Genomic DNA, 17,494 nt, shown 5'->3' on the forward strand with positions numbered 1-17,494 from the left:
GCTTTCGGTCGGCGTAGAATTGATGCATTGTTAAATTTTTGGAAAGGTGCACGTTAGGCTACGGTTTAGGATGTGCGTCTATGCATAGGCAACGGCATATGTTCGACACAGAAGTATAAATCAGCCTTGTCATTCACACCAAGGATGATAGCAATAAAGATAACTATAAAAATAATGATATTAGCATCCACACCAGCAAATGATATTGTTGGTTTATTCGAAGCGCACGTGTGTCTGTCGCTTTAAATTCTCAAGCTCGATATAGCCGGATGGATTCTAAATGACTGTCTATGTCTGTATCCTTAATCAGCTGGAAAAAATAATTGTTCTGAAAATAATCCAACGATATTGTTTCTCTGTGCCTTTATTGTTATAGTAGTGGTGTGGACTGCTATTCTTTAATATTGAGAATATTTAGAACTATATATTTATTATTATCTTTATATTTATAGTCCTTGTTAACGGCATAGAATCTGCTCAACAGTGCTCAAATGTTAGCAGGAAATGGCAGTTTTTGCTAATGGTATCGCAGTCTGTAATTTTGACAACACTAGTATCAAACATATCTGTATATTATAATCTGTATCTGAGTGCAGTAATTTAAATTGGGCACATATAATTGTTTGGAGCTAAAATTACTTGTTATAACTATAATCTTTAGGTTTAAATTCATGACACCAAGACTGCACGTTCTGCTAAAAACTAATAAAAAAATCAAATTCATGACTGCTGGAGTGATGTTATTTACCAGTCCATTTGTTTTGGGTTTCTGTCTAATGTCTTAAGATAATGACAAACTACAACGATAAAACAATTTTTCAACATTAAATATGAACGATAGACACTTTGAAATAAAAACGTCACACAGACATCTGGGAAATTGTACATTTAATAAAAGTGACAAAAATGATTTATGACATTCCAGTGGCACATAATGGTAATTTTACAAACTGGCACAGGAAACAATGTGGTTTACAGGAAACAAGCCTGCAATCATATATCTGTTTCTACATTGAAAACTTAATTATTAAAATGAGATAATGAGAAACAAGCAAAGTTTTCAACCATAAACATCTGCTTCTCAACTCATCAACATGCAAGCCTTTCTCTTTTATTATATGCACAGGACATTTCTGCTATTTTGTATTACAAACAGAATTCAATTATTATCCTCATACTTGAATAAAATTACCATTGAAACACAGTTATGCTAATAAACTCCATGGCTGAGGTTTGCCATTTGTGAATTTCAATTAGAAATGTTCTTGGTTTAACCTGTTTAAAAAAAAACAAAAAAAAACAATACAGATGACCTGACAGGCCATTCAGAGCAAAACACAAACAAACCTTGTGGTTCGTTGTTTAATTTCTAATGATAATAGTAGTGAAAGAAAATTTCAACAGTGCAAATCTGGGCTACAGTATGTATAGCATTCCAGAGTCTTCTTCAAAAAATAACTGTCTAAGATAAAATACATGTTTCTATCTTCTTAATAAACCATAAGCCACTACAACACAGCTTGTCTTTTCAGAAATGCAGATGAGATATAAAAGATATGAACAAAAGCATCTTCAAACACTGGCACTGTCCCTCTCTAAAGCAGATATAGATACTGTTTTAAGTTAATATGTTGAATGGCAGTATAGGAAGCACATCTAAACAGATTTTTTTTTACACAAATATTTATCTTCAAATCTTTAATATTGCATTCTGTAAGCCTTAGCTTTGTACTGTTACTCCTCTACTGGACATGTATCAAAAACCCTACAGTTCATGAACTGGACATTTTGGACCAAAATTTCTTTGTGCTACTAGCCCGCTAAGCTGTTATCACCAAACACACTTCATTGCTTAACACAGTGGTTCCAACTTAGACCTACTTAACATAGAAGTGATTACTGACATGCCATCAAAAAAAAAAAAAAAAATGGCTTTCAAATTTCAGGCCACTATCTTAAAACTATTTCACCCCAGTCCTCAAAAATACTACTGACTTGAATATGTAAGTCTTCTGTCTGTGATGCGATTTTATACATCTTAATGGTAAACAAATTCAAACATTTTCCATTGAACAGGTAGATAATAATCAGTGGTTTTGAGGCTGGTTAAAAAAGAAGAACATCAAGACTGCAGCAGCAAACTAGAGTCAACCCACACAAAAGCAGCCTATTTTTTAAATAGTATAATGTTCATCTTAAAGTTAACTTTCGACTTTTCTTCTACCCTCTCGCAGATACAGTACTTCATACTAATTTGTAACGCCCCTGCATTTTTATGAAAAACAAGAAGCAGCAGCTTCTTCATAACTAAAGTAAATAAATAAAAAATAAAAAGGGCACACTCACAAGGTCACATAAAATTCATTTCAGGTTTCTTAAGCCACATAAATGTGTGCATTATTTTAGTTAACCAAAGCAGGTGTCAGACAAAACCAGTGTCTTGGACTCATAAATACAAATTAAAATTATGCGTTGCATTTATATATAAAGCCATTGAGAACTTTGCTTGGACGATGGTAGGAACTAAAAGAACTGGCAGTTCTGCAATCTGCATTCTCTTCTAACCTTCCTTGCAGTCAGGCCGTTTGTTCTCTGTGAGTTCATGACACTGCATAAGGACCATGAAGGACAATCAAGTCACATGAGTGACAACCAAGTCCAAAAATAATTCAGCCATGTCACACCTTATAATTTTCAGGATATTTCCTGAGAATTAATCTTCAAATTAATTCTTTGCTAGCTGATAGTGTTTACTTCTAACCTGATTAAAGAATCAAGTTTTACATATAAGAACATCTGCAAATGGGCCCAAGAGGTTCTTGTTGAAGATGCAGCGCACCCATACTAAATATGTGGTAAAGGGTTTGATGTTTTCCGAGAAGGTGTAGTTCTGATGGGGCAGAATGTAAGGCATATACGTGTTCTCTCCCTGCTCCTGGATCCACACCTCATATTTCACCTCTTTAACCTTCAGGTACTTCAGGTTCCAAGGGATCTGCCATGACACTGAGAGCTTTGCTTCATTGCTGGCCTGTACTGACGTCTGGCACTTGGGCTCTCTGACTCGACCAGGATGTACAGTGCTAGCCACCTTGGCCTTTTTCGGATTAGGCTTTTTTAGATTTTCTCTAAGTAGGTCCAGAAAAGAAGCAATGTCCACAGTAGTGTCCTGGTAAATGCGGAAAAGCCACTCTGGATTACGACAACAAAGATGCCTTGGCACATCCTTGCTGGCAAGGATACGTTCTTGTTCCTCCTTCTCAAGGTGGACGATGCCACCCTGATCCCAGGGGCGATCGGGATATGTAACAGTGTTCTCTTCCATGGTGTTTCTCCATGCAACATACTGAAGGTCCATGCCAGGCAATGAGGCCAAGGTTTTGTAGGGAGTGTACTGCTCTGGGTTTATAGCATACGGGAAGAGTTCAACCACAGCGGCACCACGGGGCAAGAACATGGAGGTAATCATCTGGGCTCCGTGCATGCTGACCAACATAGTCGCCCCACTAATAATTTGGATAATGCTTTCAAATGACTGCTCCTCCAAAGACACAGTGACAGTCCTCATCTGAAACTCTTGGGCTAAAGCCAGTAGTAGTTCCGGCTCATTAAGAATGAGCCTGTTAGTGGTACGCTTAAAAACAACAATGTAGTCATCGCCCTCCTCTCGCGTGATGTTAAGCCTCTCAGTCAAAAATGATGCAAACTGGCGGATCTCGTTACCTGAAATCAGAATGTTGGCTTTGGGTCCTTGCGGTTGCACAAAGCCATATTGGTACCATGTTGTCATCTTTGACAATCCAACATAAGACTTGGTGAAACACATGAGTTTGCCAAAGGTCTTCAACTGCTCCTTGAGAAGGGGTTGCTTACTGCTTAGCAAGCGGTAGAGATCGAAGTGAGCCCCTTCACCCCACCCCTCCATGAATACGAGCCTGGCCTCATCATCCAAGTCTGAATACTGCTGCATGGTGTAGTATATGGGCAAAAGATCATCATGAAAAATGTGCATGAGGTTGTCTGGGTTAAAACGGTTCAGAATTAGAGTTACATCTGGCACAAACACAGGTTTCGGCATAAACTTCAGAGCCGCTGCCGGGAGCTCGAGAAAGTTAAAGTACTGAGTGTTGTGGTCTTCTACAGACGAGAGGTCCAGCAGGGCGGGCTGGAAGCGCCGAGGGCCAAGGTTGGGCAGCATCACAGAGGCATTACTGTGGAAGAATACAAACTCCTCAGCCTCCGTGCAGTAGCAAAGGTAGTCAAAGCGGCAGATGCGATCGGTGTGCATCTTGCCAGTGCAGACCATTCTGGTGCCATGTTCTTGAAGTGCTAACAGGGCACCATGGTAGTCGATACGCACCTGTGAGAACTCCTGTGATTGGCGTGTAAGCTGTAGCTCCTCTTCCAACTGTGATGTGTGTTCAATCAGCCGAACATATTTCCAAAGTAAGGCTGCCACCACTGACACCAGCAGGCCATTCAGCACTGCCGGCAGGTTCATCCTACACCCAATAGCGCGCATTGCAGCAGGACTCCAACCACACACTCATGCTCCACCTGCAACGATCAGAATCAGAATACTAAGTTTGAACAAGGAGGTTCATGAGTTGCATTAATACATCATAAATGTAGAGTACAGAATGAGCACAGAGGGTAAAGAGTAGGGTAGGGGTTTCATAACTCATTCCTGGAGAAACTCTGTCTTGCAGAGTTTAGCTCCAAAAAACATTTCACCACATTTCAAATTCAGGAATTTTTAGGACTATAATCATCAGTTTTTAGTTAAAGCTAAATTGAATTTATTACCTCCCTGCAGTACTGTTTTTTTTTTTGTATATATATAAAATAATAATCTTTGAGCTGTTGGCATGCTGCGGTAGCCAACAGAGCCATGGAGACCAGAGAGTGTCTTAAGATGCCCACCTGCATGCAAACGTTTACAGCATTTAGCACAAAAAAAAAAATCTATGTGTGTTCTCAGCGCACCATGCATGCAACAGCCTATAAGCTAATTCTTGTGCCTGTGCCTACTGGTTTGGGACAACAAACAGATACGGAGATAAGGAGACAATTTTTACAAAAAGACATAAAAAAACTAAAATAGAAACAATTCTTTTTATAGTTCACAATGACTGAATCAAATTGAACGAGACATCATTCTAGCTATGTTAAAGTCTTTATCACTACTAAAAATTAAAGATAAGCTTGGCAGAGCTTGCAGTCACATCTCATGGATAAAAAAATGCCAATTTTTAGGATGTGAAGGACAATCTCCTTGTTTGTTTTCATCCATAGCATTTCATGTTTTTGAGACTTAAACGGAATTAACGTCCAATCCACAAGGATACAAACAGTGTACAGTGGCAGTGTCGCCAGTTGTGCATTTAATTCCCTTCACTGCATAGACAACCCTGAGGGAAACATTAAAAGGCTTTGCCAAGTAACAAATGTCTGCAAAATGTCAGTTACAGATTGCAAATTACTGAGCAAACCCTCAGTGGCACCATCTCAGCAAACATAACTATTTAAGACTGAAATGTCTTTGATGTCTGCTTGGAAATTAGGCATAAACTGAAAAATTAATGGTTATAAACCCAACCTTGGTTGGTCTCCCCTGGGTGCATTACCTCATATGCTGGCAAAATTTCACATGACCTTCTAAAACAGAAACAGTTAGCTTCTACTAATTAATTATTTTCATAATACTAATTATTAATAATCAGCTATTCCTTCTATATTATTAAATAATATATTATCAAGAAAACAGTAAATGTCCAAAATAATTCAAGACCAGCCAACATTTGGCGTATACTGTACATGACAATTAAATCAATATTGCACTTCATCTTATACATCATTTATCAAAAAAAAAAAAAGTAACAAAAAAATAAATTCAGCAAGGCGGGGATAAAAAAAGATTTGTTTTTAATAAAGAACAGTCATGGGTTCCAATTAAGTCCATTTCTAAATTGAGTCTATTTTGGTTTCAGGTAACATTTACAGGTACATCGGTTTTAATGTTTAGTCGGTTTCTCTCATGGGACTTAACACCCACATCGCTTCAGAGTTGTTTCGCCTACACCATTCTGCCAGTGATTATTTCAAATAGCTTCACTCAGCTCAATGACTCTGCACAATAACCACTCAAAGACAGTATAGGCTTGATTAAACATAAACCAACAAAATGATGTTCAGAGGCAAAAATATGCAGTGCTCCCATAATAAAGGCTTATTTCGGATTAACATACTAGCATGCTACTCACTCAAACGGTTTCTGCAGTATGTAGTACAGTATGCTGTGTGCAGCACGTGCATTTCCTGAGTTTATGGAATACCCAGGTGACCTACGTCATACAACACACACTGCATGAAATACTGCAGTGCCTCAAATGTGATGAATGAATTACAAATAAAATCAGCAGTAATTTGTAATAAATATTTTGACTCATTATTTGAACAGACTGAAAAACCTTACAACATTTTACACAATATTTATTTATAAATTACCATATTCATCTATTAAAATGATAACTGGATGCAATGTGAAGTCACGTAGCAACAATGCAGCATAGACAGTTATATGCATAGATTCCTTATCGTTTCACTTAAAAATAAATAAATAGTACATTCTGTAAAAAATTTACCCCAGTGTACTGTACTAATATGAAGGAATTTTCTCTTGATTTTTTAAATTGTGCATTGCTCTGTGTTGTGTTTTATAGTTTAAAGAAATGTACACGTAGAAAATCACTACTTTTTCAACAGAGTTTTTTTTTTCCATACATCGCATGCAATATACAGCATGGACTATGCAGTATTCAATAAATAAATTATTCCTTAACTGTTCCATTAACATTAAAACTATAAAGCAATTTGGGAATTTGATATTCAGCGCTCCATTATTAGATATTCTGGTTTCCAATTATAAATATCATACCTAAACAGGCAAGTTGTTGATTTTTGTATCTGCACCATCTGATATTTTTAGCATAAGAGTGTGGATCAGATTTAAAAATTACATGCAAGCTTATGTGCTTCCCATGACTGACTGCTTTGCTATCATGATATGAGCGAAACTGATGGTAAAACCTAAAGGGAGGACAATGTTAAACTGCTTGTACGTAATGCACTGTGATATGGATCAGATTACGGGAGGTTCATTCACTGCTACAACAGAAAAATCCAAGCTAAATCCACACCATTGACGCATATTAGCTTTTCAGACCTCTTAACGTGGGGGGAAAGGGTTTAAAACTGATTTGTTTGGCGAAGCGATTCGCAAATGCATTAAAGAGACACAGAGGCGAGTAATATGCTAAACGGCATAAAGACTCTGGGAACACATGACACTGAAGAGCCTCAGTCTATCTGAGCTGTCCAGATCTAAATTGCTCTGCAAGAGCAAGCAGATCTCATGTCCTTGAAACCTTGTCCTTTCTGTGCATATGAAGCAAGAGAGCAGGGGGTCGCATCATGCAAGAGAGGGTTTTTGGAGGAGCCGGGTGCATGTGTTTATGACTGTATAAGAGAATGGGAATATGGGCCTGGCTGACAGGGCTTGCCCAGCTCCCTTGTGTACAGCTGAGCTGTTTGCTATGTGGATGATAAGCACTACAATGATGGGGGAAGGCAGCCTAGTGCTTCTAATGCATTTTAATAAGGCTCCTGGAAGACACGGCTCTCAGTCTTTCAGTGGCTTTCTTCTCTGATGGGTCCCTTCAGGATAGCCAAGGAGATTCCCTACTCTGCTCCCTGCCCACGACAGAAAACTCTCGGGGTAAAGAGACACAATCATTATGCCTCTTCTGCTGTCTGCCTGTCCTTCCTGTTCTCAATAACGTCTCCTGATAATTTTTTTAATTACCTTGTGACCGAGATCTTGGGTTATTTTGTGCTATTTTCTGTGCCAATTTAAAATTTTGTTGATGTACACACACTTCAGACTTTTTTTAACATCTTTCGCCACAAGCATCTTGCTGCTCTATTGCATATACAGTTGATTTGCTCCGCATGCTTAGTTAACACCCTTCATTGTTTCCAAACAAAGTGTTGAGTACTGATTTAAAAGTACTGGCACACATTGCATCCTGATAAAAAAAAACAGCAGGTACCATTAAAAATGACACTGTAACCAATAAAATAAAATTTGCTCTCGGAAAAAATTATTTCATGATTATTGCAGTCACTTCTGAGTACTAATACTCATCCTTACTTGTGACATGTCAAGTAAGATGAACCAATTGTATTTCACAATTCTTTGCTGGTGACAAAACTTCTATCAAGTGAATAAGAATGCTAGCGATAATAAGAAAATGTCAGTCCAATGGAAAATATTCATTCTGGAATCACAGAATGTAATGTTATTGGTATGACAGGTTTTAATGTATATATATATATATATATATATATATATATATATATATATATATATATATATATATATATATATTTATATATATATATATATATATGGTGAATGTGATTTCACAAAGTACACCATCTTTCTTGATCAACATATATAGTATGTGTATTAAGTGTCTTCAGCCTAAGTGTAATAACTAATTAACCATTTAAGACACTGTATTAATTGTGTACATACATTTTTACAATCTAAAGACACCCAATATAGAGAGGAATGAATTAAAAAATAAAAATTCTTAACTCTTACATAATGCACAATAAAACAGATACTTCTGATTCCACACAATATCAGTCTTGGTCTTCTTATATTTGCCTCTTATGTTCTATAAAGCATCATAGGCTAGCGAAGCAGGCTCAAGAATTATATAGGTTCACCAATCATTATTACCCTTAATAAGCTGCATGCTGATTGGTATAGTAAGCACTGAAGCAGGCAAATATCTTCAGCATCGCTCTGTTCCTCAGGGTCAGATGAAGAATGGGTCTGAAAGAGCTTTTCAGTGGGGGTTACAGGAAACAATGTCACTTTGCCTCCTGGGAGAAGGACTCTATGTAACACTGCAGAGCTTGGTAGAGGACAGCAAAATGACAAAATACTGGAGCAGGCAAAGGACAGGATGCAAATCAAAAAGCAGACATATACTTATATGAAGGAGTTTACTTATGGATATTGAGGCTACTGCAATAGCTATGAGATTTCTGTTCCAACATAAACAGATGATGAGGAAGAATGATCCGAAATACTTTTAAATTAGAAGACAGAAAGTTACTATATCTTACTTTAGTTACTATAACAATGTTATATTTACTAATAATACGTTATTATATTAATAATATATTTAAAGATCTGATTTCATCTTGACTTTTAAACTGATCAAACTTGATATTTTGCCATTTTTAATGAATTCTCAAAATATTCAAATGACATGCAGAAACGCCTAATTCTTTACATGTCTCTACAACAATGTCCTGGTTAAACAGTGTTTTAGATTGGGTTATTATGATGTCTCAGAGGATTCAAACCTTATCTATCTAGTTTTAAGAATGTCTGGCAAGCACCCTGTTGTTGATAACAACAACAACAACAAAAAGATTGACCAATGTAACGGTCAGTCAGAAAGCATATACATTGTAAAGAAAAAAAAGAAGATTGTAAAACTTTAGAATAGGTAACACTTAATAGTTGCTTATTAGCATGCATATTACTAGAATATTAGCCATTAGTGCAAATTAAGAACATATTAATGCCTTATTCTACTTTACCTTATTCTACATCCCTAATCCTACCCAATACCTAAACCTTACAACTACCTTACTAACTATTAATAAGCAGTGAATTAAGAATTTATTGAGAGAAATGTTGCAGTTAATAGTTAACAATTGTTACCTATTATAAAGTGTTACCAAAATGATTAGCTTTCTCTCTAGCCTTATTTATATATGTCAAATGTTTATCCATAGTGGTGGCATGGCTTCCAGTGCTGTCCCTCCAGATTTGCCCTTTGCATCTCATTTTATTTCTATTATTATTAAAATAGCCACTCTTTTTAGTGTTCCGCCAATGTTGGCATCATATAATATATTTTGGTCTGATGATTAAAGCAGATCTGACTCACTTGAGTGCAAATTATTCATAGTTACAACACAAGCACTCAAATGATCGAATAAATGTAATATGATCTATTCATTTATGTAGCCTCTTTGTATAAACACACACACACACACCATCTATCTATCCATCTATCTCTCTCTCTCTCTCTCTCTCTCTCTCTCTCTCTATCTCTCTCTCTATCCCGTTCAACACAACAGGTAACGTAGCAATTCAATAACAATATTTTAGATGTATATTAATATATTAAAGTTGTTGAATCATGAGGTGAGCAGTGATTTGAGATACAGTATCTAGACTTTAAATAGTGCGGATGATCAGTCATCATCTAAGACTCATCTAGCTCTTCATGACCTGGTGGGGAGTGGGGGAAAAACTTTTACATTGAGTTTAAGATAAGAGACAAATATTAATACATACCTCTCTATATGGAAAAGCAAATGCGTTACATACCTGTGGGAACGGTGAGCCAGCACGAAGTGTTGTTAATTCACTGCGGATACACGGATTCAACAGCAGCTGCAGCAAACCAGTGCCAATCATTTACAACTTTACGTCGTACAAACGCATCATTTCCGAGGCTATTAAGCTAAATACACGATATGTTCATTCACGGTTGTTATTAACAGTTCGCGTGTTGGCTTAATTTTATCGCTGCGTAGCGCTAATTTGACTCTGTCGCGCGTATTCTGCGAACATTAAACCAGCTGCTGGAGAAGTGTCCACCCACAGATATGACCGAGCTCAGAAAAGAAAACCTCGCGAGATCTTATCGCCTCTAATCAGTCTGACGTCTACATTCATGTTATCGCGAGAGCTTTGCAACAATTGAAAGAAACCATTACGAGAACGCAATGAAACAACACTAATAGCCTAATAGCAAATTCATGTTCTTGGTGATGTACTTACTTAGTCAGGTAACTTAAGAAAAGAGTGGGTTACGGCATACATATGTGCTCATCGACTTAAACCGAACATTAAACTTTAAATTTGCTTCGGTATAACTATAAATTAAACTTTAAAGATAAAGATTGCATATTTGAATATATCGGCTATAAAGTGATTTTGAATGAATACTAGGCTGTCAAACTCTCGGGTGTGACTGTAATTTACAGAAATTATTTTTTATTAACCAGCTAATCAAAATAATAATATAAATATACATTCAAGAATACCACTGGGATTTTGCTATAACTGATATACTCCTTTGCAAAATGAACGAAAATAATAATTGTATGACCTGACCAGGCTACTGATGTTCTTTAATGACCTACCTAAGAAATTACTGATGATTCATTTGTCTCTCAAAGGCTCGATGAATGAGTTCGTACAGTTTGTCGATTTTAAGCTGTAACACAACCCCCTCTAGAGCCAATTTGAGGGGCAACAATATTTTAAAATGCGTTCAGAGAATATCTGGTCGGCTTACCAGTAAAATAGTCTATATCTTTTAATCATCAACGTGATTTCTCAATGCCTATGTGTGTCATAATATGCTATGCGTCTATCTCATACATTTTAATTAGCATTTATTCTGTGGTAACCCGTTACAACGAAGAGCTCTTTAAATAGAAATAACACCTCTAGTGACCCAGTAGATGGCAGTAGATAGCTTTAAAATACATTTATGCTGTGTAGCGTTATCCAATAAGTGACATGTTAAAATAAATTCTGAATTCAAAATATATTCGTAGTGTTCAGGCAGTATTATACAATAAACCTTCATATTTATAAAAAAAAAAAAAAAAAAAAAAACTAATGGTAATGTCTTGTATGCATATGGCACTGACCCACATCTCTTTCCAGTGAACTGCAGTTTTATTACATCTTTGATAAGATCCATTGCGATTCTGTGTCTCCTGGGTAAGGAAGCAGGCTGAAATCAGAAGTAGGCTATCTGTAACTCGATCAAATGTGTCACATTGCTGATTGCTGTTCCGAGTGCATGTTTGCTCTACAATAGTTTCATGAATTATTTATAACTAATGATTCCATATGTGGGGCCCGTTAACTTGAATGGATGTATTTCGCTGTTGTTTCAGTCATGTCTGTCTATTACACAGTTTCCTAATGTGAAAGCATTTTCATGTGTGATGAAGGCTCAGTGTAACCTATATATGGAGATATAAATATAATATGAGTGTAGGCTTTTATCTAAATCCGAAAAGGTCAGTTGAATCATTTAACCCTGAATCCATTTCGGACGCAATTTGCACAAGGTTTCATACTCCTCCGTGTGCCGTTACGAGCAATATAAATATAACTTTCTGGCCCACACAAAATAGGTTCGCTTAAAAACAACTAGAAGATGAAAAGTCCTCCACAATTTAAAACCCGTCCAGAGACGTTCAAGAATGCGGACGTTTCAATATTAGAACTGAACTGAAAACCTAGAAAAGACAAGAAGTTTAAAACGAATTATTTCTATTTCCGCATCTATTTTGTACCTCTGATTGGGCAAGTACTTGTCACGTGATATTAAAGCGCTTTTTTCAAATGAAGTTGTATTTATTTTACAACGAATAACGTGTTTTAATAATCCTGCGAACACGTGTTGATGACAGATATTTAAGCTATTTTCAAGGGAAAGCAAACTGATGCTAATGAAGAAAGTGACGGGCCAACTGATTGGAGCAGCAGTATGCTATGTTACATGTTTGACAAAATTATTTAAATATATATTCAGTACAGTGATTTTTTGTTTTGTTTTTTTGCGCCTTTGATTGTTTGTTTCTTTTTGCCTTTTTTGAATTATGATTGGTCTGATTTGAGGACTGTTTGCAAAAACACCATATGTGACCCTAGACCACAGCCTACATTGTATGGGTCAAAATGATCGATTTTCCTTCATGTCAAAAGTCATTACGGTAGGCTATGAAGTAAAGATCATGTTCCCTGAATATATTTTTTACATTTCCTACCGTAAATATATCAAAACTTAAATTTTGATTCGTTATAAGCATTACCAAGGACTTCATTTGGACAAAGGCGATTTTCCCAATATTTAGAATTAATTAATTATTTTTTTTTGCACCCTCAGATTCCAGATATTCAGTTGTATCTCAGCCAAATATTGTCCTATCCTAACAAACCATAAATCAATGAAAAGCTTATCAGCTTTCAAATGATGTATAAACCTCAATAATAATAATAATAATAAAATAATAAAATTTATTAAATAATTATATATTCACAAAACAACCAGCAATGTTTTTTTATTATTATTATTATTATTCTAAGTAATTTCTAAACAACGGGTCACAACTAGATAATTCTTACAGGTTACCTGTTGAAATTCGACATCATTATGGTTATCTCTTCACACTTTTTAAGACCCGAGCATTTTTTTTACTATCATCTGGGGGGACTAGAGGCTCCATAATTAGCATTACGATGAAGAAATTAAAAAAAAAAAAAAAACACATAAACGAGTAGTCAGTCTACACCACGGCTCTCGTCTACATGTAAGCGCATTAGCCACAGCCACACAGCGCCCCCTGCTGATGGTATTTTTTCAGTGTAGCCCGTCACAATGTTTCTCATCTAATGTTTGCGTGCAGTTCACGGTTTCAGGGCGGAGAGCGAGAAGCGCTGAGAGTCGCTCTTCCACCAGCAGCCTTTACACACACTGATCAGTGTACCACACACACACACACACGCACGCAGGGCTGGACTCATACTCAGCTGGGCCGTACCTCTGCCGTTCGCGGATCTACAGCCACCGGAACGTTTCGGAGTTTGAAGTGGTTTTAATGTTCGCCGGAACGAGCGGTAAGTCAAAGCTTTGTGTGATAGTGCGTTAGAATGCTAACTTTGTTAGCCGGTTAGCATCTGGTTAAAACCCACAATAAACGTGCGTTAAACAACATCCGTTAAACTGGATGCGATTTGACAGCTGTATGCATGCTCTGTTGGGGCACACGATGCTGGATTGGCCTTGTTCCAGTGGATCCGATCATCATGGTCTGTGAATAACCTATTGTCAGCTAGCTATTATTTATATCCTCTTCCTCTCTATGGATGTATGGAGCTCATAAGGAGCTTATGGGCCAGATCAGGCCTGACATGCATGGGCATATCAGGTGTGCATTCACATGATGTGTCCATGATCATCACCAGACATGGATGCGTTTCTCTCTTTCCACATGTGGTTTTGTTAGCATTGGTGCTAGGAGAATAATTCATGATGGTGGACTTGGAACTCTGGTTTACAGAATAAGCTTGGTTAATTGCATTACAACAAGAAGCTGGATGTGGTTTTGCATGCTTGCTCCTGTTGAGCTTGAGCATCTTGGTAGCTGTGGTTTGCTGCTCTCAGTATTAACGCTTGTGATCACATTACTGATCCATTGCTGCTTGTCTGTGTTTGCAGGATTCCTTTTGTCCAACAGCATTATGAACATTAACAGACTTTAATTTGCTGGATTTGAAAAGGGTTGGTGGTTTCTTGGGAGCCTTAAAGTCTTCACTTAGAGGTTTAATTCTTCATCAGGTCTCTTATACTCAATTGCAGAGTTCAGAAGATCAGTTTCAGTTCCCTAGTGTTGTAGCCTGATCGATATAGCTCATGTCACACTGGTATGTGTAAGGTGTGGAACACGTTCCTACAGCTTAGTGTACTGTAATCATGTTACACAACCTGAAAGGTAAAACTAGGCATGCAACTGCTGGCTTGCAGGTGACTGTCTTGTAATTTGTGGTTGGAATGTGACGTTAATATGCAAGACATGACTGCCCCTTTGGTCTAGTGATGTAAAGAAAAAAAGAGTTTGAGTACTTTTAACCTTACAAAGCCGATTGTACCATATTTGACACATGCAAGGCCTCTAAATTATCAACACGATAAGTGTTGGCTGAAAAACTTGTTTTACACTATCTTTTGCAGGCTTTCTTCCTTCTCATTGATAGGTCATACATTTTTACAAAGTAAAAGGCTTTTAGTGTAATTCTAAAAATTTCCATCTTCAGATTCATTATTTTTTTTTCTTCTGGGAAGTCTTTGTTGTTGTTGTTTTTATTTATAAAGTAAATGTAAGGAATTTTATATTGTTAGGTTTGATCAATTAACCATATTTAATTTTTACGAAAACGTATTAAATGTGATAAAAAAGGTTTACTTATTTCTATATCTCTCAATAATCATTGTAAAGTACTGCTTCTCGCTCCTCACAATTTAAAACTACAGAGCTTTGGTCATAAACATTAAAATACATTAAAATACTGACTTAAAGATGTTGTGTTGTGCTGTTATAAAGATCTTGGTTATACTTTATTTTAAGGTGACCTTGTTAGAGTGTAATTATACATCTAAGTACTGAGTAATATGGATGAAGTAAATGTAATTACCATATGGTTAGTGTTAGGATTAGGGTTTTTCTTGGGGTTATTTTCATGTAATAAGTCGTAATATATTGTTATTGTAATGGTTGTAACATGTAACAAGTACACCTCATAATAAAATGTTACCAAGATCTCACTTATGTAAATTACAACTAGATAAGATAATCTTACTTTTTGTCAATATAAATAACAGCATCTGCATATTTTTGCCTATGAATAAAATTGAGTTTTGAGTAAGAACTACATATTTTGACAATATTATACTATATGGGTCATTAGGGATGTAACGATTAACCGTGATCCAGTTGTAAAACGATTAAAATATGTAACAATATATGTAACGATTAAAATCGCTTGAGATGCTAAACAGTTCACAATTCAATTAGGGTTAGAAGTTTATTTGAATGTATTTATGAGGGGAGCTTACTGTTTTTAGAAAAGTTTAGATTTAATTTTTCTTTTCATCTTGCCTCTGTATAATGCATATTAAAGTTCGTAAATGCAGCACTGTTTTGTTTACAGCAGAAACCAAGGAAACGCTTTAAGCGCCACCTGCTGGCAGAGAGTGAATCTGCGTCTCATTCAGCTTGTTCGCTGTTTCTGTTTCATGCAGATATTTTTATGTATAGTTTCACAAAACTGAAGTCAAAATCATTCTGTTTTTGCTTCAAATTTCAAAATTATACAATCTAAATAAGATTAAAAACTGCTCATGTATGCAGCATCTTTGTTTGTATCATGATTAAAATTCAGTGGTTGCCTGCCTCTAATTTTAAATGGAAAGAGCATAGACATAGACTTACTTTGTAGGGCTGGATAAAAAAAAAATAGATTTTTCGATTAATCGTTTTTTAAAATGTGGTCGATTCAAAATCGATTCTCAAAGGCCATGAATCGTTTTTTTTTCCATATTTATTTCCGCAGACATTGTGAACGTAAGATTAGCGTTAATTTAATTGCAAATCTTCTCCATTAGATGTCACCCTCATCTATTGTGCCTTGTGCGATTTTCCATCGGGCCTCAATGCGGCCCGATGGGAAAAAAAGGTTGAGAACCACTGGCTTAAACGGTTTTAGGTGCTTTGTCGACGTTGATGCCACCTTCACATAAAAAGTTAGAGGTATGGAAGGATTTTAGATTTCGTAAGCAAGAAGATAGTGTTGTGGACAAGAACAAAGCATTTTTCATCTCGCATCAAACTTGTATTTATTTAACATAATTGTATGCATTTGAAAATTGGAGATGGGTTCTGTTTTAATGTACCCAAGTGTACCAAAAATAAAAGAGTTTAATGTACAGGTTTGTGGTTAATTAATTTTTATTCATTACCCAAGTGTAAACTTATGTTCACTGTTCTTTTTTATACATATAGTATTTGTATTAAATCTATATTCATTGACTTGAGTCGAGAATTGAGTATAGAGAATCGAAATCGAATCGAGAATCGAAATCGAATCAATTTGAGATCTTGTGAATCTAAATCGAATTGATCTGGATCTGAATCAGCATACAGCCCTTCATTAGTTTATATGAAGAGATTTATTTTATTTGTGTTACTTATTTGATTTGGGGATTGTTGTAAAATTTTAATTTAGTCTTGTTATTTACATTTACATTATATTTAAGTTTTGTCATTTAGCAGATGCTTTTATCCAAGCAGTCAAATAGTAGAAGCAGGCAAATCCAACGAAAGAGCAATAATATGCAAGTGGTATATTAGTATATTATTATAGTGTTATATTTAAATTTTACAAAGAAACGTGCAGCATTTTATCCAAGCAATAATAAAAGGACACATTTAGTTTATAATTTGTCTTAAATCTAATTTTGTTCAAATAATCGTGAATCGAATTGAATCGTGAAATTAAAATGTTGAGTGAATTGTTACGTCCCTATTGTTCATAAAAGCCTGATTTACAAAACTTTTTTTTAAATTTTTTTTATATTTCAGCAGTGACTACTACATTTCTGACCATTATTTCACGCATCAGGCTTTACAGAGTTAACTTCTGCTGATCTCACCTGTGTAATGAGAGAGACTGCAATATTACACAACAGTTACAGTACATTCCTGGCAATGAACATTCATTCACTGGCAGATTGTTGGCTGATATCCTTTGTCA

The 17,494-nt window shown here is 36.0% G+C and overlaps 2 protein-coding genes across 3 annotated transcripts in view; one reads left to right on the forward strand and one right to left on the reverse strand.

Moving 5' to 3' along the window:
* Positions 1–871: 871 nt before the first annotated feature.
* On the reverse strand, positions 872–10,772 carry LOC127975034 (protein O-linked-mannose beta-1,4-N-acetylglucosaminyltransferase 2). Of its 2 annotated transcripts, XM_052578768.1 has the most exons (3): positions 10,484–10,772; positions 4,361–4,557; positions 872–4,211 (listed from the first exon to the last, which is right to left on the reverse strand). In XM_052578768.1, the coding sequence occupies exon 3, from the start codon at positions 4,196–4,198 to the stop codon at positions 2,774–2,776; it is 1,425 nt and encodes a 474-aa protein (XP_052434728.1). In that variant the 5' UTR covers positions 4,199–4,211; positions 4,361–4,557; positions 10,484–10,772; the 3' UTR covers positions 872–2,773. The 2 variants fall into 2 exon arrangements, with proteins under 2 accessions (XP_052434728.1, XP_052434727.1); XM_052578767.1 differs by having other exon boundaries at positions 872–4,557.
* A 2,830-nt stretch (positions 10,773–13,602) lies between these two features.
* The window catches only part of LOC127975035 (SNF-related serine/threonine-protein kinase), a 48,009-nt gene continuing 44,117 nt past the window's right edge, over positions 13,603–17,494 (forward strand). The window contains exon 1 of the mRNA XM_052578769.1: positions 13,603–13,801. The gene's annotated coding sequence lies outside the window, so the exon portion shown is untranslated. The remainder of the gene's footprint in view (positions 13,802–17,494) is intronic.

This window comes from Carassius gibelio, chromosome B16 (genome assembly GCF_023724105.1).
Source record: "Carassius gibelio isolate Cgi1373 ecotype wild population from Czech Republic chromosome B16, carGib1.2-hapl.c, whole genome shotgun sequence".
Lineage (NCBI taxonomy): Eukaryota > Metazoa > Chordata > Actinopteri > Cypriniformes > Cyprinidae > Carassius > Carassius gibelio.